Source organism: Nerophis lumbriciformis, linkage group LG11, assembly GCF_033978685.3.
Source record: "Nerophis lumbriciformis linkage group LG11, RoL_Nlum_v2.1, whole genome shotgun sequence".
NCBI lineage: Eukaryota > Metazoa > Chordata > Actinopteri > Syngnathiformes > Syngnathidae > Nerophis > Nerophis lumbriciformis.
Window position 1 is genome coordinate 9,539,216 of NC_084558.2, and position 26,612 is coordinate 9,565,827.

Below are 26,612 nucleotides of genomic sequence, written 5' to 3' on the forward strand. Positions count from 1 at the left end.
AGTCAAATATCATCTCTATGTCATTACTGGCACGTTTTTAAGAATCTGCTGCAAAAATGTGAGTCTCTCACAAGTTTTTTGAACTGAACGTACGGGTCACCAGTTGAATAGCCTAAATGATGAAAAAGAGAGACCATAAAATGGAACCTTGAGGAACACTACTAGTTTAACTAAACAAGTTAAACAAATGACTACTGACTGCACCTGAAGTAAACAAGCTACAGCAACACCTTAGTTAAATGAATCACATTACAAAAAAATGTGGAAAAAAGAGAGGACTTAAAGGGGTGCTTTGAGGAATTCCTCTATGTTTGCTAGGTAAGGTTAAAATGTCGATGCTAGGATCTGCCAATGTGTTTACAGTGGTCCAAATTCAAAATGTCTTGATAATAGTTACCGCAAAGTTAGAGTGGCCATCTTGTAATCACAGGGTTACAGGTTCGATCCTGGTTTGAAGAGCTCATGTCAAGGTGTCCCTGAGCAATACACTGAACCCCTAACTGCTCCTGATGGGTTGTGGTTAACACCTTGCATGGCAGCTACCACCATCAGTGTGTGTATGAATCAGTGAATGTGATGTATAATGTAAAGCACTTTGAGTATTATTCCAAGTATAATAAAGCGCTAAATAATTACAGACCGTTTACCATTAGCCACAGCCCACATGCTAAAATTGCGATCTCAACAGAGGTGGGTAGAGTAGCCAGAAATTGTACTCAAGTAAGAGTACTGTTACTTTAGAGATATATCAAGTAAAAGTAATGAGTAGTCACCCAAATATTTACTTGAGTAAAAGTAAAAAGTATGTTGTAAAAAAACTACTCAAGTACAGAGTAACTGATGAGTAACCTGTTCGTTTAATGATGACGGCAAAAAATAATGCACAAAAACATAAAAATCGCAATGAGCAAATTCAGAGCCAGGAATATCCCTTAAGCAACTAAAACAATAATATATATTAAATAATAATACATTAACACAAAAACAATTAAGACAAATTGAGCCACCATAGGCTCAGTAGGCAGAGATTACAAAGGAAAATAACAAGTTAGCCTTTACGCAAACCATAAACTCTGATAGATGTGGACTGCACCTGGTAACACATTGATTGGTGTTTCAATGCGTGTGTGTGTGTGTGTGTGTGTGTGTGTGTGTGTGTGTGTGTGTGTGTGTGTGTGTGTGTGTGTGTGTGTGTGTGTGTGTGTGGGTGTGGGTGTGTATGTCTATGAGGCTGCAGTGCGTTAATAAATGTCCCCACACGATGTACATTCGACAGTGATTCATAGCAGGGAAGCTAACATCAGCCTAAGGTGACAGCCAAAATATCTACTAACGTTACTTACCGCGATGTGCTTCCTCAAATTTGACATTGAGATCATGTAAGCTTAAGCTTGTTAATCATGTGACCGCCTGGCTCTGTTTGATTGGCGAAATGGAGTCAAACGTCACTAATGACTGTATTTGATTGGTGAAACGCAGGCATGCGATAGATCCTACTTTGAAGGTCTGTCTGATAAACCAAAACAAACAAAGCGTGCATTAACAGAGCGATAAAAATCAGTAGCGAGTAGCGAGCTGAATGTAGATAAATGGAGCGGAGTAAAAGTAGCGTTTCTTCTCTGAAAATATACTCAAGTAAAAGTAAAAGTATGTTGCATTAAAACTACGGTACTCTTAGAAGTACAATTTATCCCAAAAGTTACTCAAGTAGATGTAACGGAATACATGTAGTGCGTTACTACCCACCTCTGGATCTCAACAATAGAAAAATATATTGTTTGAGACATTTTTGTCATACTATGCATAGCACCAACACTGACTACTCTAAAGTATATCCAATTTGTATTCTATTATACTCTCTTAAGAACGAACATACACTGTAATAACAATCGTTGTTGAAATGTGAGTGGTAAGCATACTTTTTTGAGTCACTGCAAAATGCTATATTTCTGTACTTCAGCTATGGATGTTGATCATGTATTCGTGACATGCAGAAGGTGATTTTACTGCCTTCATGGAGACTCAGCTGCCATTGGATCCCGTTTAATTCATACCCAGAGCTTTCAGATTTATTAGTGTATTTAAGCATCAGCAACCCCACTTCTGCATCTGCAAAAGCACCTCTCTCCCCAATAGACCCTTTTTCCAAAAAGGGTCATTGTTAATTACCTATTGCCGAGACCCTACCCAGACTATACATTATTGGTTCTGATAGGACGAAACGCGTTTTATTCCACCATCAGCCTCAGTCGTAATTTGATTGCTCACAGTCCAGCGGTAGTCTGTGTGGATGGGTTCCCACGGAAGATCAATGGAGAAGTGGAATCCTCTTACACGGACGGTCTAATAGTCTCCCCTGACACTCCAATCTCACAGCCCTCCACACGGGCCAACTTTTTTTCAAACAGTCAGACTAATGCTATCGTACTCGCCAGTCAAGCATACCCTGTGTGGGAGGTAACGAGGCGGACTCCTTGCTAACAAGCATTGCGCCTGCTTACTCAGACACACTCCAAAACATTCATTGCGGCTCCTTCACAATTTCTTCGGTCCTGTCTGTGCTTAAGCGCAATACTGTATGCTCTGTCGTTATAGATGAGAATTTCTGGCCAGCAGGTCGGGGGATACTTTCATCGAGAAAAGGATGCAACATCACAACAGCGCCAAATGCGATGTGAAATTGAAGCACATTAACCAAAATTATTTTCATGCTGGCCTGCTATACTTTTCAAAGGCTGTTGACCCATGGATGCTGAGTGGGCATTGCCTCCCACTGATGGATGAAGCCCATGGACCAGTCATTACCAGTGATTATGTGCGGTCTGGAACCTGGTCGGTTCAACAAAGTTTGGTGTCAATGCACACACGGTCTCATCTTTTTATGGACACAGCAATTAGCCAAAAAGTGCTTTGCATCACTCTCCAACCTTCCTCTCGCTGTGTAGAGCCGAAGAAGACGCAGTCTAACAACAGAGAAATCATCCTGGCTGCTTTGTGTCAAATTTAGTATTTCCATGTACCGGTAGATTCTCTCCTCTATTTCTTTCAAACTGACCTTCATCCATTCTCACACTGCATTTTAGGTCCTGTGGCTCCTCAGTTTTGATGATAAGAACACCCTGGCAGACGCAGTTGACAAGTACTGCATCGGCGTCCCGCCCATTCAGTGGCTGGCATGGATACCTCAGCTGCTCACCTGCTTGGTTGGGTCTGAAGGCAAGCCTTTGCTCAACCTCATAAGCCAGGTACTTATATCCTTAATCTTATTTTATTATTAATGAACCGTAGTACCCCAGTGTCAAGCAGCCCTCAACTATGACGCTATTACAGTGAAATCTCGATTTACGAACCGTCATTGTACAAACAAACAGGTGTACAAACCTTTCATCCACCCATGCAGCGCCGCCAATTTGTTCCTACACCACGGTGGTTGTGGGTGGGCTATTTTGTATGCCGTTAATGTTTTTTTTTTTTACCTTTTTACAAAAAAAATTCTACTTTTGCTAGCTCAATATGAGTCCAAAGAAATCAATGAACAAGCACCGTGTGGTTTGAAACATTCAGGAAGTATCCACAGTGTTGTCAATACTGTCTTCCCCCCCGACCCCCTACCTTCTGCTGCAGGCAAAAAAGATTTATTGACAAGGTAAAGTGGACTTGATTTTTTTATTAATAATATGTTGTCCAACCTTGCTGTTAAATTTAAGGAGGTTTGTCATCTCAAACTGTGAGTGCACCACAGGGTGTGTGTGCGTGTCGGCAGGGACCTTCAAAATGAGGACAGTTCAGCTTCTTGTTTTTGTTTTGGTTTTATTATTAAATATGTACCGGTAGTTGATCTGTCAGCTCTTTGAAATATGGACTTTAGTCGAGGCTGAAACACAGTTTTCATATTTACATAAATTTGCTTCAGTATACAAACTTACCTATTTACAAACTTAGTTCAAGAACCAGTTAAGTTTGTAAAACTTAGTTCAAGAACCAGTTAAGTTTGTAAATCGATGGTCCACTGTACCACCATGCTTGACTGTAGGTAAAACACAATTATCTATCTCACTTGTGATTCCAACTATTTAGACAATAACTGTGTGTTTGGTCATTTGTATACTGCTTTACAAGCTGTACACTTGCTACTCTAAAGTATAGCCATGTTATTTATTTCTATAGTATTATCTCTGGTAGGTAAAACACAATTATCTATCTCACTTGTGATTCCAACTATTTAGACAATAACTGTGTGTTTGGTCATTTGTATACTGCTTTACAAGCTGTACACTTGCTACTCTAAAGTATAGCCATGTTATTTATTTCTATAGTATTATCTCTGGTAGGTAAAACACAATTATCTATCTCACTTGTGATTCCAACTATTTAGACAATAACTGTGTGTTTGGTCATTTGTATACTGCTTTACAAGCTGTACACTTGCTACTCTAAAGTATAGCCATGTTATTTATTTCTATAGTATTATCTCTTGCTGAAGTGTGAGGCGTGTGCTGCGTCGATGTAATATTCAATCTTAGCCTGATAGAAAGTGGTCAAATCAGTCAGTCTCATGTTTGGATATTGGTCACTGCGATTTATTCAATTTGTTTGCGTTGTCTTCCTCCCTCCATGTATTCAGTTCAGTATCTGCCTTCTGTGTTAGCATCCGTGTTCATGCGCCTCTGCCTAATCGCCACAAATTAAATGCATTCACTCTCAAAGTGGCCTCTTTCCATTTTGCATATATATTTTTTTTTATGCCAAATTGCGTATTCAAGTTCCCCCACTTCTACTTTGACACCCATTTATTGGCTTTCACTAAACCTCGGAAAATTGGATTTTAAATTATTTGCCCAGGAAAATTATTTTAACGTTAATATGGAACGCATCTGCAAGACAGGAACAGAGCAAGTAATTAATGCGAGGACTAATTTGCGTAGGGTAATGGAGTATTATTTCTGCACGATTTAAAGAGGCTGATCTTCAAACATTCATTCTCTCTGTAGAGCACCAATCTTGTTCTGATGATTTACTTTTTTTGCTGGTGATGACAAGGAAACATCTTCATTCATTGGGAGAATGTCTGCACTTTTTTACCAGTTTCTCTCTTTATCTGTGCGACCGACCCCTCTGTAATGACTGGAGAGTAAAAAAGGTCAACGTCATTCATTTCAATGCTTGGTATGTAAAGAAATAATCATGTTTTAATGCATGGCGGGCTTTATCTCTGCCACTTTCCTGCATTATTTAAAATTTTTCCTTGGCGGTGGGATGTTTAAAAAAAAAAAAACGTATGTTGAAAAATTGATGAAGGTGAGGCAAAGAGCGCCCTGGGGTAGGCGGCTAGATGAATGAGAAGTTAAGAGAGAATATCAGCAGCCCCTCTCACACGCTTGTCACCCCCTTCTTGTCTACCGTTCACCCTCAATACCCGCAGCGCACCTTCGCTTCACCCAAATAGAACATGTCTTAGCTTACCATTAGCGTGCTGATCTCTGGTTTCCCCTCCTCCTCACTGTGCCTCACTCTTTCATGTTTAATGCTGCTCTTAGCTGCCACCTAGGTCTTCCTCTTTCTCTTGCCACTACGATCTTCTTCTTCCTATTCCCTACCCTTGCCGTTTCCATCCTAATCCATCATGTAAATCTTCCATTCAATAAATAGAATTTGAACGTTGAGCTTAGGTAACAGTTGCAAGCAAAAGTATTTTTTTTTTATTTTTTTTTAACATTACAGCTGCACTTTGAGTACTGAGATTGACGATGCTTATCGACTGTTTTATCTTACCACTGAGGAATAAAGTAAAGAGTGGAAGGAAGTTTTAAACAACACAAAAAAGCAACTCTGCTATCAGCTCTTTTAACAACATAGTTAATCCTATCTGTCGCATATGTGTCCTAATTTTGGTGTTTCTACAACCAAGCTAAGGCCCGATTTTTTTCAAATCTTGATCAGAGTCACAGTAGACCTGGCCTAGAAAATGTTTAACTTCTTAACATGACCACTATAGCTAGGCTGTTCAACTAAAATGATCAGAGGGACACATTTTCATAAAGACTAAGGTACAGTATACTGTATATTTTGTAGGGGGAGAACAGTTCAAAAAATCCATGGTTCGGATTTTGTCATAGTTTTGTGATGCAGTGTTAGGTTCAGTTTGATTCGGTGTACATTGTTGTTCTTTCTAACACGGCAGAATACCATAAATCTCAATGATCCACCATTGCTATTTTCCAGATGTGGTTCTTTCAAAAATATCTTAAGAAATAAAACTAAAAATAGCTTCTACATTGGGCTGCGACAAATAATCGATTAAATTGATTGATTTATATTATGTTGCTTCGATTAATCGTTTAATGAGTGCAACTAATGAACATTTATAAAATCCCCATTGCACAGAGTGCCCGTAACTTTAAATACGTAGACATAGTTTACGCACATCCGCTGCATTAGAGCGCACTATACGGTGGTGGTGTGTGGGCGTCGTGATCTGTGTGGCGGCAAACAACGGAAGGTTTTTCTTAATGCACACATGATAAAAGTGTAATTTCAATGCTGTTGATGTGCAATTATTAGAACAAAGAATAAAGGTTATGGTAAACAGAATAACAATGTTTTTATTCCCACTATTTCCCTAAAATACATATTAAGGCTAGAAAGTGTGCTTTATCCGATTGATTGATTAATTGAACAAACAAATCGATAGATTACTCAATTAGTAAAATAATCGATAGTTGCAGCCCTACTCCTAAAGCACTAGCCCTGGAATTAGTGTAAACAAAAAATGTAACTGTATTATCTTTATAACCACATTTTATACCATCAACATAAAATGAAGTACAAGCTTTATCAGCACTAGAATTGTCTTTGTTTGAATCAAAACAAAAATGTTGATTAAATTCAAACATGGGTTATCTTTGTAGTTTGAATGCAGACTTAACCGTTTTTTACGTGGTCATTTCAAAATTGTTTAGTTCGGTAGAGGGTGGTTGAGTGTTTCGAGGATGAATGAGTGGTTCCGTATACATGATTTCGGGATACAAACAATCCTTCTATTCATGATGACAACGTTTGTCAAATTTATGTTAATTTCCATGAACAGTAGATTCCGTTTTTATTAACTAATACCGTGATCTGTCCGCCGCGTTACCGCCAAACTCATATGGCCCTACTTTGCCTCACAATGAGCACACGTATGATCAAAACTTCACATACATGCTCTGATCTGATTAGTAACAGAAATAAACATCTCAGGTCAATTGAACAATTCAGATTTGTTCATAGATTTCCTAGATTTGATTCATCTTCATCTACAGATAGTGTTTCATGCACACTTTGAAGAGCAAACTCTGACCAAGGGTCATCTTATGAATTTAACACAAAAATCTGTATTTAGTATCTGATTGCTTATCACTTTGAAAATAGATTGTTTTGAAGTGACTTCTTTGTTTTAACAACTTAATCCCTCTTATATTTAACTATTTAGCTCCTCGCAGTATCGTCAGTGACTTTTTGTGAAAGTCTTGAGGGCAATTTCATCATCAATCGCCTTCACTTTTGCATTCCCGTTCCTCTGACACAGTGCTTCAAACACCCCGACTGTTACAGCAGCGGTCTGTGGCTGTATCAAAGTGATCTCTCTCTTGACTCACACACAAGTAATCTCTCTTTCTCTCTCTCTCTCCCATCTCTGTATGCCTCCTCCATCTCCTTTGCAGTCCATCGGGGGAGTGGGGGTTATATGAAATGTAACATGTGACCCTCTTTTTTTCCGCCAGGTGGGACGAGTATACCCCCAGGCTGTCTACTTTCCCATTCGTACTCTTTACCTGACACTTAAGATCGAGCAGAGGGAGCGCTACAAAAGTGGTATGTAAACATGTTGGCATTATGTTGAACATTTGGCATTCCAATGTATATATAGCAATAAAAATATTTTCCTAAAAATGCTGTACTTTAGACTCGTCCGGACAACAACAGCCCACTTCAGTAGGAGCCCAGTCTCATACAGGGACCTCGGATCCAGGGCCAATCAGGGCCACAGCCCCGATGTGGCGCTGCAGCCGAATCATGCACATGCAGCGTGAGCTACACCCCACCTTGCTCTCCTCCCTGGAGGGCATTGTGGACCAGATGGTGTGGTTCAGAGAGAACTGGCATGAAGAGGTGAGAACATAAGTGCTGGTTTCATGATACTGTACTCCATCTGTGCAAATGTGTGAACGCAACCTGGTCGTCCACATGACCCCAGCTTGGCTCGTGTCGCTCTCCATCGCTTCCTGTTATGCTACAAGGTGTTAGGTGGCGTATTAAGCCGGAAGTTGGTCACTGCTGGACATTTTCTGATAACCACCATTTATGTTGGTGTATATGATATTGTATCCATCCATCTTCTTCCGCTTATCCGAGGTCGGGTCGCGGGGGCAGCAGCCTAAGCAGGGAAGCCCAGACTTCCCTCTCCCCAGCCACTTCGTCCAGCTCTTCCTGTGGGACCCCGAGGCGTTCCCAGGCCAGCCGGGAGACATAGTCTTCCCAACGTGTCCTGGGTCTTCCTCGCGGCCTCCTACCGGTCGGACGTGCCCTAAACACCTCCCTAGGGAGGCGTTCGGGTGGCATCCTGACCAGATGCCCGAACCACCTCATCTGGCTCCTCTCGATGTGGAGGAGCAGCGGCTTTACTTTGAGCTCCTCCCGGATGGCAGAGCTTCTCACCCTATCTCTAAGGGAGAGCCCCGCCACCCGGCGGAGGAAACTCATTTCGGCCGCTTGTACCCGTGATCTTGTCCTTTCGGTCATAACCCAAAGCTCATGACCATAGGTGAGGATGGGAACGTAGATCGACCGGTAAATTGAGAGCTTTGCCTTCCGGCTCAGCTCCTTCTTCACCACAACGGACCGATACAGCGTCCGCATTACTGAAGACGCCGCACCGAGCCGCCTGTCGATCTCACGATTCACTCTTCCCTCACTCGTGAACAAGACTCCGAGGTACTTGAACTCCTCCACTTGGGGCAAGATCTCCTCCCCAACCCGGAGATGGCACTCCACCCTTTTCCGGGCGAGAACCATGGACTCGGACTTGGAGGTGCTGATTCTCATCTAGTCGAACCTCGGATATGATATTGTAGTAATAATATATAGAGCACGAAGCACATACTGAGATAAAAATACCATAAAACCATTTGTCTTTGTTAGGGATGGGTATAGTTTACATTTTAATTGATACAAGTAACAAATCAGTACTGGGATAAAAAATATTAAAACATTGATTAACAGTGATTATTTAATAATCCCACGGGGAAGACCCAGGACATGTTGGGAAGACTATGTCTCCCGGCTGGCCTGAGAACGCCTTGGTATCCCCCGGGAAGAGCTGGACGAAGTGGCTGGGGAGAGGAAAGTCTGGGTTTCCCTGCTTAGGCTGCTGCCCCCGCGACCCGACCTCGGATGGATATCTTATTTCATAGAAATCTATTAGTGTTTGCGATTATTTGGGTAATCGAATATATGTCACTTTATAGCTTCAATGCGTATTGTATGCAAAATGGTTTAAATACAGTGCTCTCTGGATGGCTGGGGCAGTACTTTGGCTCCCGCACACTCTGGGAGACAAATATACTGTACATAAAAATACACATACACACAATTATTCATACATATATACACACACACATTTGTACTTACCGGTACCTACATACATAAGTACATTCGCTCCAGCATACACACTCACAGTACATACATCCACACGCATATTCAATGTACAAACATACACATACTGTACATATACAATTACATATACATACATACACTCATGCTTATAATCACGTTTCATCAAACATATATTAACGTTGTTGCCCTAGGGGAAACTGGGTAAAACACGTCACACCGACAAAGCGTAGCCCATTGAACTGTAACAATCTACAAGGTTAATACAGTTCGCTTCTCTTTCTTCCCCTACATTTATCTGCTTTCTTTTGTATTTCAAGTTATCATTACATATATGTATTGTTGCACTTGAAACAATTGTATTGTTGATAACAGAGGTAATTATGTTCATTATTCAAAAGAGACAAGTGGTAGAAAATGGATGGATGGATTATCAATAGTGCTATTTTTGTTGTTTTTATTGCTCCATTTGTAGTGCAATAATGTCATTTCTGTGTTGTTAATATTTACTTCATTAACTGCTTCTCTGCTATCACTTTTCGTATCATATCTGTACATATTGTATTTGCTGATGTTGTTCTGTTTTTGTTGTTGCTGCTGTTGTTTCTCCGTCTTATCCCCCTCTTGTTCCCGCAATCTACCCCTCTGTCTTCCTTTTATATTCTTTCTATCCCCTCCTGCTCCGGCTGTGCCAGACATTAATATAAATCCATTTAATAAAGTCAAATACAAATAAGGCAACAAGAGAAGTAGTCCACACTTTTCTTCTGTATAGTAAATCTGTACAGCAGATATGGGCATCTACATCAACGATATGATTTGCCTGAGTGGCTGGACAGAGCAAAAAAAACAACAACAAAATAGTTTAAATAAACATTTTTTTTCATTCTTTTTTTCTTTTAAATGCACATCATCAACATTGTAATGTAAAAGTTAAATAGAAAAAAAAACCTATGCTTTTCGCTGCCACAAAGATCACAGCACTCACACACCACCACTCTGCTGTGCGCTCTATTGCAGCGGGTGTGCGGAAACTGTGTCCGAGTATTTTAAGTTCCAGGCACTCAATGTGGTCTCAATTTAATAATTTTTTTATTAGTTTCACTTATTGCTAATCAAACAATTGTTCAAAGCTTTTTTTACGGAATTTTGTGAGATTCAAGTTGAACAAACAAGTACCGGTAATTTGAATACTTTAAATATATAAATTAAATGATAACTAAGTAATACATTAAGAAATAAATTCACCAAAAATTTTCATTTTAATTTGCATAAATACAGAACATAGACAACGTGCAAAAAACGGCTTGCTTGTCGATGCTCATAATTCCGTAGGTTCGGGAATGCAACCTCATTTGCCTTAACCGTCATTGGTGCATAATGGGAAAGTCCTTTCACTTTGTTGTTGTCATGACTACTGGCTAACTTTGCAGCGCTATCGATGTTATGAGGGCTGCAGTTTCAGCGTTTTAGATAGATGGATAGACTTTTAATCATTCCACAACGGGGACATTTTTATACGGTTGCAGTTCAGGTTTTTACATACAATTGCAAAAGTAACACTTAATGAAGGATAAAAAAATTACTAATAAATAATAAATATTGTGCACTATGTACAGTATAGGTAAAAATAAAACAAAAAATGCTATCTTAACACTCGTATTGCACACCAAGAAAAAGATCACAGTAATCACATAGGTGTGTTGTAAAGTCTTATGGCTGTGAGTAGAAAAGACCTGTGGTAGCGCTCCCTCTTGCACTGTGGATATAACAGTCTATGGCTGAAGGAGCTAATCACGGCCTCCAGAGTTTCATGTATAGGGTGAGAGGGATTGGACATTATGAATGTCAACTTGGTCAACATCCTTCTTTTGTCCACCTCCTCAATGCTTTCTAGTGCAGTGGTGCCCAACCTTTTTGTAGCTGCGGACCGGTCAACACTTGAAAATTTGTCCCACGTACCGGGGGGGTATTTTTTATTTTATTTTTTTCATATAGAAATACAATCATGTGTGCTTACGGACTGTATCCCTGCAGACTGTATTGATCTATATTGATATATAATGTATATATTGTGTTTTATATGTTGATTTAATAAAAAATAAAAATATTTTTATTTATTTTTTATTTTTATATATATATATATATATATATATATATATATATATATATATATATATATTTTTTTTTTTTTTTTCTTTCTTTCTTGTGCGGACCAATCGGCCCGGTGGTTGGGTACCACTGTTCTATTGGACAGCCGAGGACACAGTCAGCTCTCTTAATCAGTTTATTAAGTCAGTTGCTGTCTCTGACCGGCCATTAAGTTTAAAAAGAGCGTCTTTATTAGTCAGCAGTATAAACATGAACATGGTCATACACAGCTGTCTATTACTACTCAGCCATGACAATGTTAACGCGCCAGAGTTAGCGGCAGTAGTGGACGTTTTCCAGGTGGGAACGATCAATAATAAGCCGATGGACGCTCGTTTTTTTAATATCTTTTTTGCTATGCTTTTCCGTGGTAACTATGGTAAATACAATAGTGGTCCAGTCTGGACAGAAAGTTCCTGGTCAAATTTTTGTCCCAGTCATCTTTTGGTTATCAGGTTCTAAAAGAAAAATCTGTAAGGAAAACCGGCAACAGGAGAAGACAACTGGGAGACAGTGATGAATGGATAAGATGATGACTATAGAAGATGATTTGTAGGCAGTAGTTAATGATTTGAGGATACTCAAGAGCAGCTGCAGGCGCTTTACTTTGTTCATTCAGCATGCAAGAGTAGAGCCACCAACCTCTTTGACTTGCTTTAGAATAGATTATCATTGCTAATCTTTTCACAGTTATTTTATAACAGCCGAGATGAAAACACTTGTTTCTTTATGTCACTGCAGGTTTTAAGACAGCTCCAACAAGGCCTGGCAAAGTGTTACTCTGTGGCCTTCGAGAAGAGTGGTGCGGTGTCCGACGCCAAGATCACGCCACACACACTCAACTTTGTCAAGAAGCTGGTCAGCACGTTTGGCGTCGGCCTGGAGAACGTTTCCAACGTTTCCACCATGTTCTCCAGTGCTGCTTCTGAGTCCCTGGCCCGACGTGCACAAGCCACAGCCCAGGACCCTGTCTTTCAGAAGATGAAGGGCCAGTTTACGACAGGTTAGTTCTGAAAGGGAAAAACTCCCATATTTGGTTGTGAGAAGTGAGTTTGGGTGCCGAGGTTTACAATGTCTGAGAGGCATTTTAAATTAACTCAGACACGACAGGTGGTTTTAAAAAGACAACACCATATTGAGAAATGACCAATGGAAAAACATTTCCCCTCAGTAAACCACAGCTCCCCAGTAAAGACAGCATTCATGCAGCCCCAGACCATGACGCTACCTCCACCTGGCTTTATACTAAAGGCAAGGCACAATTATCTTGGTACTTACTGGTCTTGCCAAGTATTTATTTAGGGGCCATTCCACCATATAGGTGCCATTTGTGGCCACAGGAAATAAAATAATGCATGATAAAATTAACTTTAAAATATATTTTTTAGTGCGCCAAGTATTCTTCAAATTGATATCATTGTATATTTAATAAACACAATTTTAAAAATTTCTTGAAATTACCTTTAACACTGGAAACATGGCTTGATAAAATGATTGCACAAGTATAACAACAGCAGTTACAAATAGCATTTGTTTGCATGTCCTAACTTTGAAAAATAAACACTATCAGGAAAATATAATTCAAATCCTTCAGAAATGTTTTTGTTTTACTTATTTGTGTTACTTCTTTTCTGAATCTATTTTTAAGTTGTGGGGTTTTTGTTTTTTACAAAATATTTATGAACTAAAATCCACACTTAAGTTGTTTCCCTGGGTTTTCACTTAGTCCTGTTACCCTAAAACATCTGAAACTTGTGAAATATTATACAAGCCACATGGTCCACAGAAAGTTGCATCATTCAATCCTATGCAGGCCATCGGAACACCTAAAGTAAGTTCACATATGTATTTTGTTGTATAATTGATTACCGGTATATTGGGGTGATTACTAGGAGGGATTAATATTTAATCACAATCCAGTTACATAGATAATCAAGTTATTTGTTAATTAAAAAAAAAAAAAATCATGTTGAATGTGTGCGAATCACACTGTAATGTCAACATGCTATCAGCATAAATGCCATTTGGCTATATTTCATGTATTTGTTCATTCTGTTGTATGGTTAAAGAAAAAAAAAAGTCCTCTTACTTTCATGTCCTGTTAGGCAAATTAGTCATCTTCGGCTTAGGAACCTTTTACAAAAATAAAATAGTTGCCTGAAATGGGTTAACACACGTTTTGAGTTCATCAAATATGTGTATTATCAGATTATTTTGGGAGACTTACAACAAGCAAATGGCACAATATGGTGTAATGGTCCTTGCACGATAAATAATAATGGCTGTGTGTTGAGTCATTTTCAGTTGATAGTAAATCTATGCTGCTATACAAGCTGTACAATGTATACTCTAAAGTATATACAGGTTTAATTTATATAGCATTATCTCTTGAAATTATATACTGTATTTAAAATGTTGATGAAATGTGAGCAACAAGTTTGAAGCAGACAAGTGTGCCCTTTTTAATTCAAATATAAGTTATTGTATTGTATTGTATTACTTAACTCAGTGAAGTAGTAGTTTCTAGGTGTTGTGGTGTTCCAAAAATATATTGCCCATAAAAGTATTGGAGCTGGTAGGGCAGTTTAAGAGGCTGCAGCTGCTGTTCTTGCCTACAAAAAATCCTCACTTTTCTTGATGTTTTTCTTAGTCTTAAATAATAGTGTTGCTGTATTTTTATTCAAATGAAAAGGTACAATTGTCATAAATCACAAATCTGCTCATATGCCGCTGATCTTTTTCACAAACAAAAAAACAAAATATCCATCACCATCCACTACCTCCTCATGGCATGTATTTTCTAAGATGTTCCTTGTATGTTTGTTGTTTATATTTTTTTTACAGTACATTAGCCCAGGCACAACTTTAGTTTAGTCTCTTTTTGACACATCTCTGAAAATTATCTCTCTTTTTTCCGAGTTGGACCACAGTAGACTGGTGCTGATTTAAACAAGAGCATTGTACGTTTCTTTCAGGAGCTAGGGAACCTTTTTCTGAGTGCAGGCTGGCTGCACTCAGTCTAGTCACGCTACTGTCCGCTCTCCATCCTCTCTGCCTTTTTTTTGTTGCACTGGCCCTGGAAGTAACCGATAGAGCGAGAACAGTGTTTGAGCAGTGAATGAAAGGAGACAACCATGGCCACATCTATAGAAACCGAAGCGGCAGTAATATTGAGAATAAGATAGGACCTGTTAAAAATAAAATAAAAACAATTAAAAAAAGAGTCTGAAAGGGCGGCAAGACGACAGGTGCGATGCCATTAGCGTGCAAAAGCATGGCGGCGACACAAAGACCAAGTGAAAAAACAACACAAACAATGATGCGCGAGGCTCGGGGCGAGCGCTCTGATGATGAATCTCACCAGATGTTGCAGACCCAGCTGTGCTCACGCAGCCAGGCATCATCAAGGCTTCTGCCTCACAGCGAGCCCCGTCCACCATAGCTACCCAGCTGTCCCCACGGCCGAGTGTGAGCCCGGCAGAGCGACACCCAAAACCGCACAAGCCTTCGCCAAAGCGGAACAAAAAGGTTTTACAGCGCGACTGAGCAGCCAAGCTCTCATTCCTCGCACCGTGCTAGTGGCTCACTTGCTTTCACTGGGTTTGTGGGCCGGAAAATATGGGTTTATGTGAGCATATATAACATCTGGCAGCAGGGAGGCATTCAAATCCAATTATGGCAAATGCTATTTGCATGAGTTGCTGTTTTAGCCGTGGATCTGTACGGGTGACTTTTTCTGGAGGGGAAAAAACATCATAACATTTGTGTTTATTGAAATTCTGTGTGTTCCGCCCTGCAGAAAGCCTTTTAGGGTAGGATAAGTGTTTAGCCGCATATTGGCTTTGCACCTGCGAGGAGCAGCTCTGGGAAAATGAATATATCTGGCCTCTATGACAATTCCATTTCCCTACAGGGATCAAATGTCAACTATCACTCTGTCTCGGCTTTAGCTGGAACTTTTACATGTAGCGCTTGAAAGCAGACTCCCCTCCAACTCCTCCCAGACTGTGCACGGAAGTTGACTCCATCCAACTATGCACGTACAGTCTGCCGGGTGAGCATGGGGTCAGCAAATGATGGAATGATAGCCTGCCACGCAGAGATATCACCCCCTGCTTATTTCTCATCTATAGATTAAAGCAGCAGTCCGTATTCTTTGCTGTGTGCTGTTAGGCAAGCAGAACTGAAAACCAGCATGGGTTTCTGAACACGAGATTGGAGGTCAAACTTTCTCGACCCTGTCTTACTCTCGACTTTCTTTTGATTCAGCTCCCTGTGAAAGCTGTGGTCAGTGGCAATGACTGCAGTACACATAATCTAGTGGAAACTCAATATTCACTACATGTATGATAGTTATCCTCCCTTAAGGCGCCACGCCACAACTTGTGTCATTACTGCGGTGAATTGCGAACAGATGGACAGCAAAACAAGGCTACTACAATGTTTTGGTTCCTACTTAAAACATTATGCGGCCTCATTAGGGAGAGATTGAAGTGGTTTTACCTCTAGTGCAACCTTAAGATTGACTATACACAGACACACATACTTTTGGATCCAAAAAGGTCCCGCTCATAAAAAGTGTCATAAGTCAGCTATAAAGTAATGTTCGTTTTACCTTCAACGCTTGAAATCTTTTAACAACTTCAGATCTAGTTATTGCTTGCATTCCGACATGTGACTTCTTCCCGGAAGTGAGAACCAGTGGTGGTCACCCAAACTAAGATGGCTTACATCTATCTGCAAAAAGCAGATACTAGCAAAAAATCATACTATGCAATGGAATAGAGCCCTATACTTTATCAAAAAATGATTTGTCGAGTGATATCAAGAATTATATGTCGGTCGCATTCCCAGACATATGGAACTATTGTGCTCCAGACGCCATTCTACTCTACAAAACAGATGGAAACTTAGAAAAGCATGCAGGTCTACAACTTTTTTGCGTGTGGTTGGGTCAAGGAAATTGGTATCAACAATATCCCGGAAAAACATGCATGGGTTTTGCCCGGGTAAGGTTGCATTTCATGATTTAACTTTACATCTTTTTTTTTTTTTGGCAAAATGATTTAACTTGACATCTACGGATGTTTGGTGCTTTTGCATGCGCTGTTTTTCAGTAGCGTGTTTTTCCCTGCCTTTATCCAAATATAACTATAGATGTCAACTTTGTGTATGTGCTGAAAGCTTCATTTATGACTGTTGCCTTTGGTAAAAGCTGAACTCTTTTCAGTTTTGCTCACATTTGCTTTATTTTTATTTAAACACGCCGATCTGTTGCTTTTCAAAACACTCGTAGCAAACATGTGTTTAAGTAATACAAATAATATCAAGTTAATACTTTGATGGGAAATAATAACCAGAGGTGGGACCAAGTCATTGTTTTGCAAGTCACAAGTAAGTCTCAAGTCTTTGCCCTCAAGTCCGAGTCAAGTCCCGAGTCAAGACAGGCAAGCCCCGAGTCAAGTCCAAAGTCAAGACTGGAAAGTCTCAAGTCAAGTCCTAAGTCCTGCATTTTGAGTTTCGAGTCCTTTCAAGTCCTTTTAACCACAGACTAATATATTAACACAGATTGTGTATGCTTTTCAAACGCTGTATTTATTTATTAAAACAAGTGCATTTTAAATTGCAGGAAAGAAAATTGTGCTGACATTGCACTTTATAATAGCACTATTAACCAGTCATTTTAAACATTAACTCATTCATTTACAGAACAAACACATTGAAAAATAAAGTGCAAATGTACTTATTTGTACAAAAGTGTTAACATTGAAAAAACATGACATATACGTGAACATAACAAAAAAGTTGTACTTTTTATATGTCAGGGCCCTATGCTGCATTGCATTTGCAAAAGACCAAATTAGCCAAGAGTCTGTCAGTCATTTGTGCACGATGGGGGCGTAGTATGATGCCACCATGGCTGAAAACTCGCTCCACTGGAGCACTGGAGGCAGGCACTGCCAAGACTCTCATGGCCACTTGGAACAGTGAAGGAAGAGTCTTCATGTTCAATGCCCAGAACAAAAGGGGGGAGAGAGGTTTTTTGGGTTGGTGCACTACTTGTAAGTGTATCTTGTGTTTTTTATGTTGATTTAATTAAAAAAATTAAAAAATAAATATTTCTTGTGCGGCCCGATACCAATCGATCCACGGACCAGTACCGGGCCGCAGCCCGGTGGTTGGGGACCACTGAGGTAAACAACCAACAGTATGTCGGAAAGCTAGCTAAAACGGTACACATATTCATAATATAGTATACATTTTAACTGACCTTTATTTTACTATTTTTGTCTTTTTTTAGGTGGCTAAAATACGCGGTGCTGCTGACCGCCGTCTAACGTTACGTGTGATATATTGACTAACGTAACCCTGCTTAAAAAAAATCACTGAACAAAAAGTATGAATAAGGTAGTGAACTGCAACAGATTCCCGTGTTTGCAATAACATTATAACGTTAGCAGTGAGTTTACAGCCTCACTGATTTAACTACACAGCAAATAAAAGTCACGTTACTTAGCCAATAAACGTTATCTTAAATTCAAAACTTACCGTTCTTTGTGCAACTTCAAATGCCGGACGAAGTTGGAAGTTGTTGCCTCTCCATCAGTCATTTTCGAACCGCATGTGTTGCATACTGCAAACCGTTTTGTGTTGACCACCTCGTAATTTTTATACCCAAACAAAATTATTTTAGGTATCATTTTTTGTTAACTGGCGTGTGGTTTGGACATGTCTTCTTCGTTGGTTGTCCTGCAATTTGATTGGATGAATGCTGTGTGATGAAAACAAAGTAGATCTAATTTGATTGGCTGTTGTACTGAGACCACACCAGCTGACACACGCTGATAGACAAGTACACAATGAAAAATACGGAGCGCTCCCGAATAACTTTTTCATCTTTGGGTTTTGGGGAAAGTAGCAAGTCATGTCAAGTCATGTCAATTCAAAAGGCTCAAGTCCAAGTGAAGTCACAAGTCATTGATGTTAAAGTCTAAGTCGAGTTGCAAGTCTTTTTACATTTTGTCAAGTCGAGTCTAAAGTCATCAAATTCATGACTCGAGTCTGACTCGAGTCCAAGTCATGTGACTCGAGTCCACACCTCTGATAATAACCGTTAAAAGTATATCAAACAAACCTTTAACAAAGTGATCACTGCAAACTCATGCATTCTTTGACTCTGGTCCCTTGGACCGGAGTGTGAGCTGCTTCACTCGTCATTTCGTAAAATCAGAAACGTGTGTCCCTTTTGCGAGTAGAACCATTTCTACAGCTGAAAACAACACAAGCATAGAGCATTTTTTCTTTGAAAAAGGCTAAATTGCGCCTAGTACTCATTGAGAACAGAGCTAGCTTGACCACCACGTAAATCTAATGGGCTGGATGTGAGCCGGACGTGACCTCAGTAAACAAACATTTGGAAATTAAAATAAATACAAAAAAAATATTTGTAAACAAAGAAATAATTATTGAAATAATTGATATAACGTTTTTTTTTTACTATTTTCCCCAGACAGTGCCTGTTGTCTGCTTTTTGATTTGCCAAAGCACTGAACAACTATAGAATGACTTTCTTGTGCAGTCACAGAGACAGCATGCAGATGTGCATGATTATTTTTGTGTGCTTTACATTTTTCGATAGCTTGTTTCCAATTTGTAAATCTAGAAGCGATAACGGTAGGCTGTGATTTTACAGAAATTGGTGTGAGTTTGTCCTGGTAATTGCCTTGTAATAAAAACACAAAACTCCCTTCTGTATATTTTTTGGGTGGGACAAACGTGTCTTTCTCCGATATAGGGGGGCCCATGTCCCTGTATATAACTGTCCAAAATCACTGTCATTGCATTTCAGCGGTTCAACGGCAGATTTACTTATTTACGCTCATCAAAGCTGTAAGAATTATGCTCATGGATTTCTGGCGCCATTGGGCAGTTAAGTACGGAGCCCCTAAAGGGACATGGGGGAAAACATTTTTTTAGATACCGTATTTTTCGGACTATAAGTCGCAGTTTTTTTCATAGTTTGACCGGGGGTGCGACTTATACTCAGGAGCGACTTATGTGTGAAATTATTAACACATTACCGTAAAATATCAAATACTATTATTTAGCTCATTGACGTAAGAGACTAGACGTATAAGATTTCATGGGATTTAGCGATTAGGAGTGACAGATTGTTTGGTAAACGTATAGCATGTTCTATATGTTATAGTTATTTGAATGACTCTTACCATAATATGTTTTGTTAACATACCAGGCACGTTCTCAGTTGGTTATTTATGCCTCATATAACGTATACTTATTCAGCCTGTTGTTCACTATTCTTTATTTATTTTAAATTGCCTTTCAAATGTCTATTCTTGGTGTTGGGTTTTATCAAATACATTTCCCCAAAAAATGCGACTCATACTCCAGTGCGACTTATATATGTTTTTTTCCTTCTTTATTATGCATTTTCGGCCGGTGCGACTTATACTCCGGAGCGACTTATACTCCGGAGCGACTTATACTACGGAGCGACTTATACTCCGAAAAATACGGTATGTATCTTGTGCGCACGAGAAACTATATCGTGCGCACGCAAAAGTTTCTCGTGAGCACAAGATGCATATCTAAAAAAATATTGTCCCCATGTATCTTGTGCTCAGGGGAAAACATCGCATGCGCACAAGATACATATCTAAAAAAAAAAATTCCCCCATGTCCCTTTAGGGAAGGTGTCACCAACTTTTTTGAAACCAAGAGCTACTTCTTGGGTACTGATTAATGCGAAGGGCTACCAGTTTGATACACACTTAAATAAATTGCCAGAAATAGCCAATTTGCTCAATTTACCTTTAACTCTATGATATTATTAATAATTAATGATATTTATCTTTGTGGAAACACTGATCATCTTAATGATTTCTCACAATAAATATATATAGAAACAGATAAATATCAATATGCAACACTTTATTTTTATATTTTCTCTTAGTGCACATTTTTCAAATTGAACATGTTCAAATGATCACTTTTAAGACAGTCTTGTGAAATCCCAATATCCCATTTTAACTAGCTAGCCACTAACATTTTTTAACAAATCATGAATTACTTTGCACCATGTTTGTACAAATAATAACTCATGTAAAATACAAAAGTCAACTCTCAAATTTTTAAATAAATCATGTCACACTTTGAACTGGACACCAAATTTGTTTTCTGTTTCTTTGTCAGTTAGTGAAGACCAAATCTTTAGAATATTTTCTTGGATTTTCAAATTCTATTTGAGTTTTGTCTCTCTTAGAATTAAAAATGTCGAGCAAAGCGAGACCAGCTTGCTAGTAAATAAATATAATTTAAAAAAATAGAGGCAGCTCACTGGTACGTGCTGCTATTTGAGCTATTTTTAGAACAGGCCAGCGGGCTACTCATCTGGTCCTTACGGGCTACCTGGTGCCCGCGGGCACCGCATTGGTGACCCCTGCTTTAGGGGCTCCGTAGTTAACGGATGTAATTACACTAAAACAATATTTATCTTGATTTTCAGTCCGCAAGAATGAGATTAATTCGGTTTTCATGGACAAAGCATAATAATATACAGTACCAGGATTATCGTCCGTTAAAAAATTGTAGCTATAATGGGAGTCAATGGGGCTTCTTAAGAGAAAGTGTGTATGCTTTGTTTGTACCCTATTCCTATTAACAGTGTAATAAAAAACACAATGCAATTTTATGAAGGAAAAAAAACTTTAGATTTAGATTTGAAAATTTTAGACCACTGACCTTCAAACTCAATAATCTCATGAAACCTGTTTTCGGCACTGTTGGGATTTTTATGGATTCATGCACGATTTTCACAAAAAAAAAAATATTATTCTGCCAAAAATTGCGAAAGCGATTCGATTTGCAATTTTTAGATTTTACTAATTTAAAAGCACAAAACTGATCAAATTAAGTGGCTATTCAACTAAATGGTTTTGGGGGCCACAATTACAAAGAGCTAAGAACCAGCAGGCCAGACTTTTTGTTTCACTATTATTCTTGTGTTATATATTCCTGAGAATCTACATCAGGGATTCTCAAAACTGTGGTACGTGTACCACTACTGGTACACTTGCTCCATATAATGGTACGCCAAAGAATCACTTGATTAAAGTACAGTGTTTTATTTTCCTATATTCAAACACAATGTCACTGGTCAAACATTGTGTAATGTTACAGTGTCCAAATATATTTAATATACTTGTTAAATATAACCTCTGCCTTGTTTTAAATGAATACTTGGGCCTACTATGCTACTTTATTTTAACGTTGGTCAGTATTGTGGTACGTAGAGGGCCACGTTTTTCTGAGGTGGTACTTGATCTACAGTGTTTAAGGACCTGCTGCAGAAAAGCTTGTCAAAGATCAGCTGTAGTATATGACAGCACTCTAGTGTTTTAGGAATCTGCTGAAAAAATTGTAGACTTTTCCAGTTGGTTTTTTTTTACTGAACTACAGGCTAATTTGGTGGCATTCACAGGCTTGACAATTCTGATTCAAAGACGGAGGAGAGAAAAAAATAAAAAGCCTCTTGCGGTTAAGTTATTGCAGTAATTAAAACCTCAATGTTGATTTGATGTTGATTAATTGTGCAGCCATAATAACCGACATAGAAGATGTTGGTTGATAAGTAGGCTATGTGCAGTGCCGCCGTCACTTTTTGTCCAGAAGGGCTTTTGTTCAGAAATGAAAGTCCCCTCCTTCCTTTGTTAAGCTCATCAAAGTATGCTGTAATATGTTTAAATACAGCAGTTTAATGGGTTAAGACTTGTTTTTACAGCTTTAATTTAATTATATCTTTAAGCCAATAGAGCACATAGTGGCTCCTTGTTCTGCCTGCGAGCGTTTCCTGTGATGTTTCCCCAAGCGAGGCTCTACAGTAGAGGCGGGGTCAGCGACGAAGCCCAATATTTGTACGTTCTGTGTAATCACCATCATCCCTGAGGCATTCACTGTGACAAACAAGGTGATTTAAATCTCTACCAGTGACTAAATAAAAGGCTAAATGAACACCAAGCATTTCTGATCTGGGGGCGGAGGGGCTCAGTTGGTCGAGCGGCCGTGCCAGCAATCAGAGTGTTCCTGGTTCAATCTCCGCTTCCGCCATCCTAGTCACTGCTGTTGTTTCCGTGGGCAAGACACTTTACCCGCCTGCTCCCAGTGCCACCCACACTGGTTTAAATGTAGCTTAAAGATGTAAAGCAGTGGTCCCCAAACTACAGCCTGCGGGCCGAATCCGGCCTGCCAGCATCCAAAATCCGGCCAGCGGGAAATCCCACGTTAAAACATTGTTTTAATTTTTTTCAATTATTATTTTTTTAAATCTGTCCTTTAAAATCAATTTTCTACCGCTGTGTGTCCTAGCCGCTCAGGCAAATCATATTGTCTAAAAATAATTTTCCCATCAATAACGTGACATCATCGCGCTCGCACCGCAGTGTCGGACGAGCACACGGCAAGTGCACACTCTTTCAGTCAATTAGTGCGCAAGGAATAAATGTATATATATGTACAGTATATATATGTGTGTGTATATATATATGTATATGTATATATGTACATGTATATACATGTATTTATATATATATATGTATATATATATATATATATATATATATGTATGTATATATATATATATATATATATATATATATATATATATATATATATATATATATATATATATATATATATATATATATATATATATATATATATGTCTTAATAAGGTTATCCAAAAAATAGTGCTCGATACCGTAGTAGAGCGCAATATATGTATGTGTGGGAAAAAAAATCACAAGACTATTTCATCTCTACAGGCCTGTTTCATGAGGGGGGGTACCCTCAATCATCAGGAGATTTTAATGGGAGCATTCGCATACCATGGTTTATATAGGGCACAGAGTGGGTGGGTACAGGCTGGCGTAGGGGCGTGGTGATTGGCTCATGTGTTACCTAGGAGGTGTTTCCGTCTATGGCGGCATGCTGTTACAATTTCGCTGCGCTTGTTGAGGGATGACAGGTCTGGACGGTAAATAATAAACAGTTTCTCTTTCAAGCATAGGTTGCATCTTTTATTACCACTATTGTAAGGTGTGCTGGATGCAAGAATTTGCCATGTTATTGAATATTCAACATTATTGTCTTTGAGGTCCCAAATGTGTTTGCTGAGTTCTGTGGTATTTCGCAGGTTTTTGTTCCTGAAAGAAGCCTTGTGATTGTTCCATCTGGTTTTGAATTCTCCCTCGGTTAATCCTACATATGTGTCGGATGTGTTAATGTCCTTGCGTATTACCTTAGATTGGTAGACAACTGATGTTTGTAAGCACCCCCCGTTGAGAGGGCAATCAGGTTTCTTTCGACAGTTACAGCCTTTGTTGGTTTTGGACTTCCTTGACGTCACTTTCAACCTGAGAAATAACAGCTACCAACCATACACGAAACCCAACACAACACTCCAATACGTGCACCATGACAGCAACCACCCACCCACCACCACGAAAAGAATACCTACCGGAATCAATAAAAGGCTATCGATGCTGTCATCTAGCAAAGCTGAATTTGACCAAGCAACCCCCCCGTACCAAAAAGCCCTTGATGAAAGCGGATACAATTTCACCCTCACCTATGAACCCACGCCAGGAAACCAGCCAAAAAAGAACAGAAAACGAAACGACATCATCTGGTACAACCCCCCATACAGCAAAAACGTCTCAACTAACATTGGACACAAATTCCTCAATCTGATTGACAAACACTTTCCCAAAGACAACACCCTAAGAAAAGTATTCAACAAGAACAACATTAAATTGAGCTACAGCTGCATGAACAATATACGACAAATCATCTCAAACCACAACAAAACAATTGCAAATGAGCCGTCGGCCCCCAGACAGAGCGACTCCAAAACCAACAAAGGCTGTAACTGTCGAAAGAAACCTGATTGCCCTCTCAACGGGGGGTGCTTACAAACATCAGTTGTCTACCAATCTAAGGTAATACGCAAGGACATTAACACATCCGACACATATGTAGGATTAACCGAGGGAGAATTCAAAACCAGATGGAACAATCACAAGGCTTCTTTCAGGAACAAAAACCTGCGAAATACCACAGAACTCAGCAAACACATTTGGGACCTCAAAGACAATAATGTTGAATATTCAATAACATGGCAAATTCTTGCATCCAGCACACCTTACAATAGTGGTAATAAGAGATGCAACCTATGCTTGAAAGAGAAACTGTTTATTATTTACCGTCCAGACCTGTCATCCCTCAACAAGCGCAGCGAAATTGTAACAGCATGCCGCCATAGACGGAAACACCTCCTAGGTAACACATGAGCCAATCACCACGCCCCTACGCCAGCCTGTACCCACCCACTCTGTGCCCTATATAAACCATGGTATGCGAATGCTCCCACTAAAATCTCCTGATGATTGAGGGTACCCCCCCACATGAAACAGGCCTGTAGAGATGAAATAGTCTTGTGATTTTTTTTCCCACACATACATATATATATATATATGTATATGTGTATATATATATGTGTATATATATATATATATATATATATATATATATATATATATATATATATATGTATGTGTGTGTGTGTATATATATATATATGTATGTGTGTGTGTGTATATATATATATATATATATATATATATATATATATATATATATATATGTGTGTATATATATACTGTATATACATATACACAACCCAGCCCCCGGCCAAGTTGTTTTAACCCAATGTGGCCCCTGAGTCAAAAAGTTTGGGGACACCTGATGTACATAATGGGTTTCACTATGTAAAGCGCCTTGAGTCCCTAGAGAACAGCGCTCTATAAATATAATTCACTTCACTTCACTGGGCTCAGAACGCGCACAAAGTTTCAGCATCGACTCTGGGGGCAAACAGCTGCATGGAAGGGTAACGGGCACACCTGGGATCTTGCTTGCACTGTTATATATGGAAACTCTGGTATCTCTGCCTTTTATAGAATGTGTAGATGCGTTTTTAAAGTATATATATATTTTTTTTATTGCTGCTTTTATTTATTTATTAGATGCATTTTTACTGAATACGCACAAACACTGGTTTTAATATTTTATAATAATGCCTTTTATACTATATTTTGTTTGTTTTATGTACTGTATGTGATTATATGTCTACTTGGATGTTGGAGTCTGCAATAAAGCTTGTTTGATTGATTGATTGATTGTTGGCATCTGAGATCAAGTGCCAAAAGAGCCTTCTGCAAGGGCTTTTGCTCAGAAATCAGCTTGTTCTTCAGGCTCATCATTGTAAGTCCTTGTATTTGTCTCTTTGCCACCAGACTTTGACTTTAGCGTACCCGGCTCCATGAAACTCCACAATCTGATCTCGAAGCTCAAGAAGTGGATCAAGATCCTGGAGGCCAAGACCAAGCAGTTGCCCAAGTTCTTCCTTATAGAGGAAAAGTGCCGCTTCCTCAGCAACTTCTCTGCACAGACGGCCGAGGTGGAGATCCCCGGAGAGTTCCTCATGCCCAAACCAACGCACTACTACATCAAAATCGCTAGGTACTGTAAGAGACAAAAACGATCACTTCTCATGAGAGGGGCAGATCTTTTGCATGAATATTTGTCCAATTGTCTGCTCCTTGTCACTTTCCAGGTTCATGCCCAGAGTAGAGATTGTTCAGAAGCACAATACGGCAGCACGGCGCCTCTACATCCGTGGCCACAATGGCAAGATCTATCCCTACTTGGTGATGAACGACGCCTGCCTGACT

At 39.3% G+C, this 26,612-nt stretch overlaps 1 protein-coding gene across 1 annotated transcript in view; it reads left to right on the forward strand.

Annotated features, from left to right (window-relative positions):
- Nucleotides 1–26,612, forward strand: part of trrap (transformation/transcription domain-associated protein) — a 160,084-nt gene that overhangs the window by 114,550 nt on the left and 18,922 nt on the right. The window contains exons 63-68 of the mRNA XM_061967445.1: nucleotides 3,084–3,245; nucleotides 7,764–7,854; nucleotides 7,946–8,151; nucleotides 12,544–12,805; nucleotides 26,175–26,400; nucleotides 26,495–26,612. The exon at nucleotides 26,495–26,612 is cut by the window's right edge and continues 100 nt beyond it. Coding sequence (XP_061823429.1) covers nucleotides 3,084–3,245; nucleotides 7,764–7,854; nucleotides 7,946–8,151; nucleotides 12,544–12,805; nucleotides 26,175–26,400; nucleotides 26,495–26,612 — 1,065 coding nt within the window. The remainder of the gene's footprint in view (nucleotides 1–3,083; nucleotides 3,246–7,763; nucleotides 7,855–7,945; nucleotides 8,152–12,543; nucleotides 12,806–26,174; nucleotides 26,401–26,494) is intronic.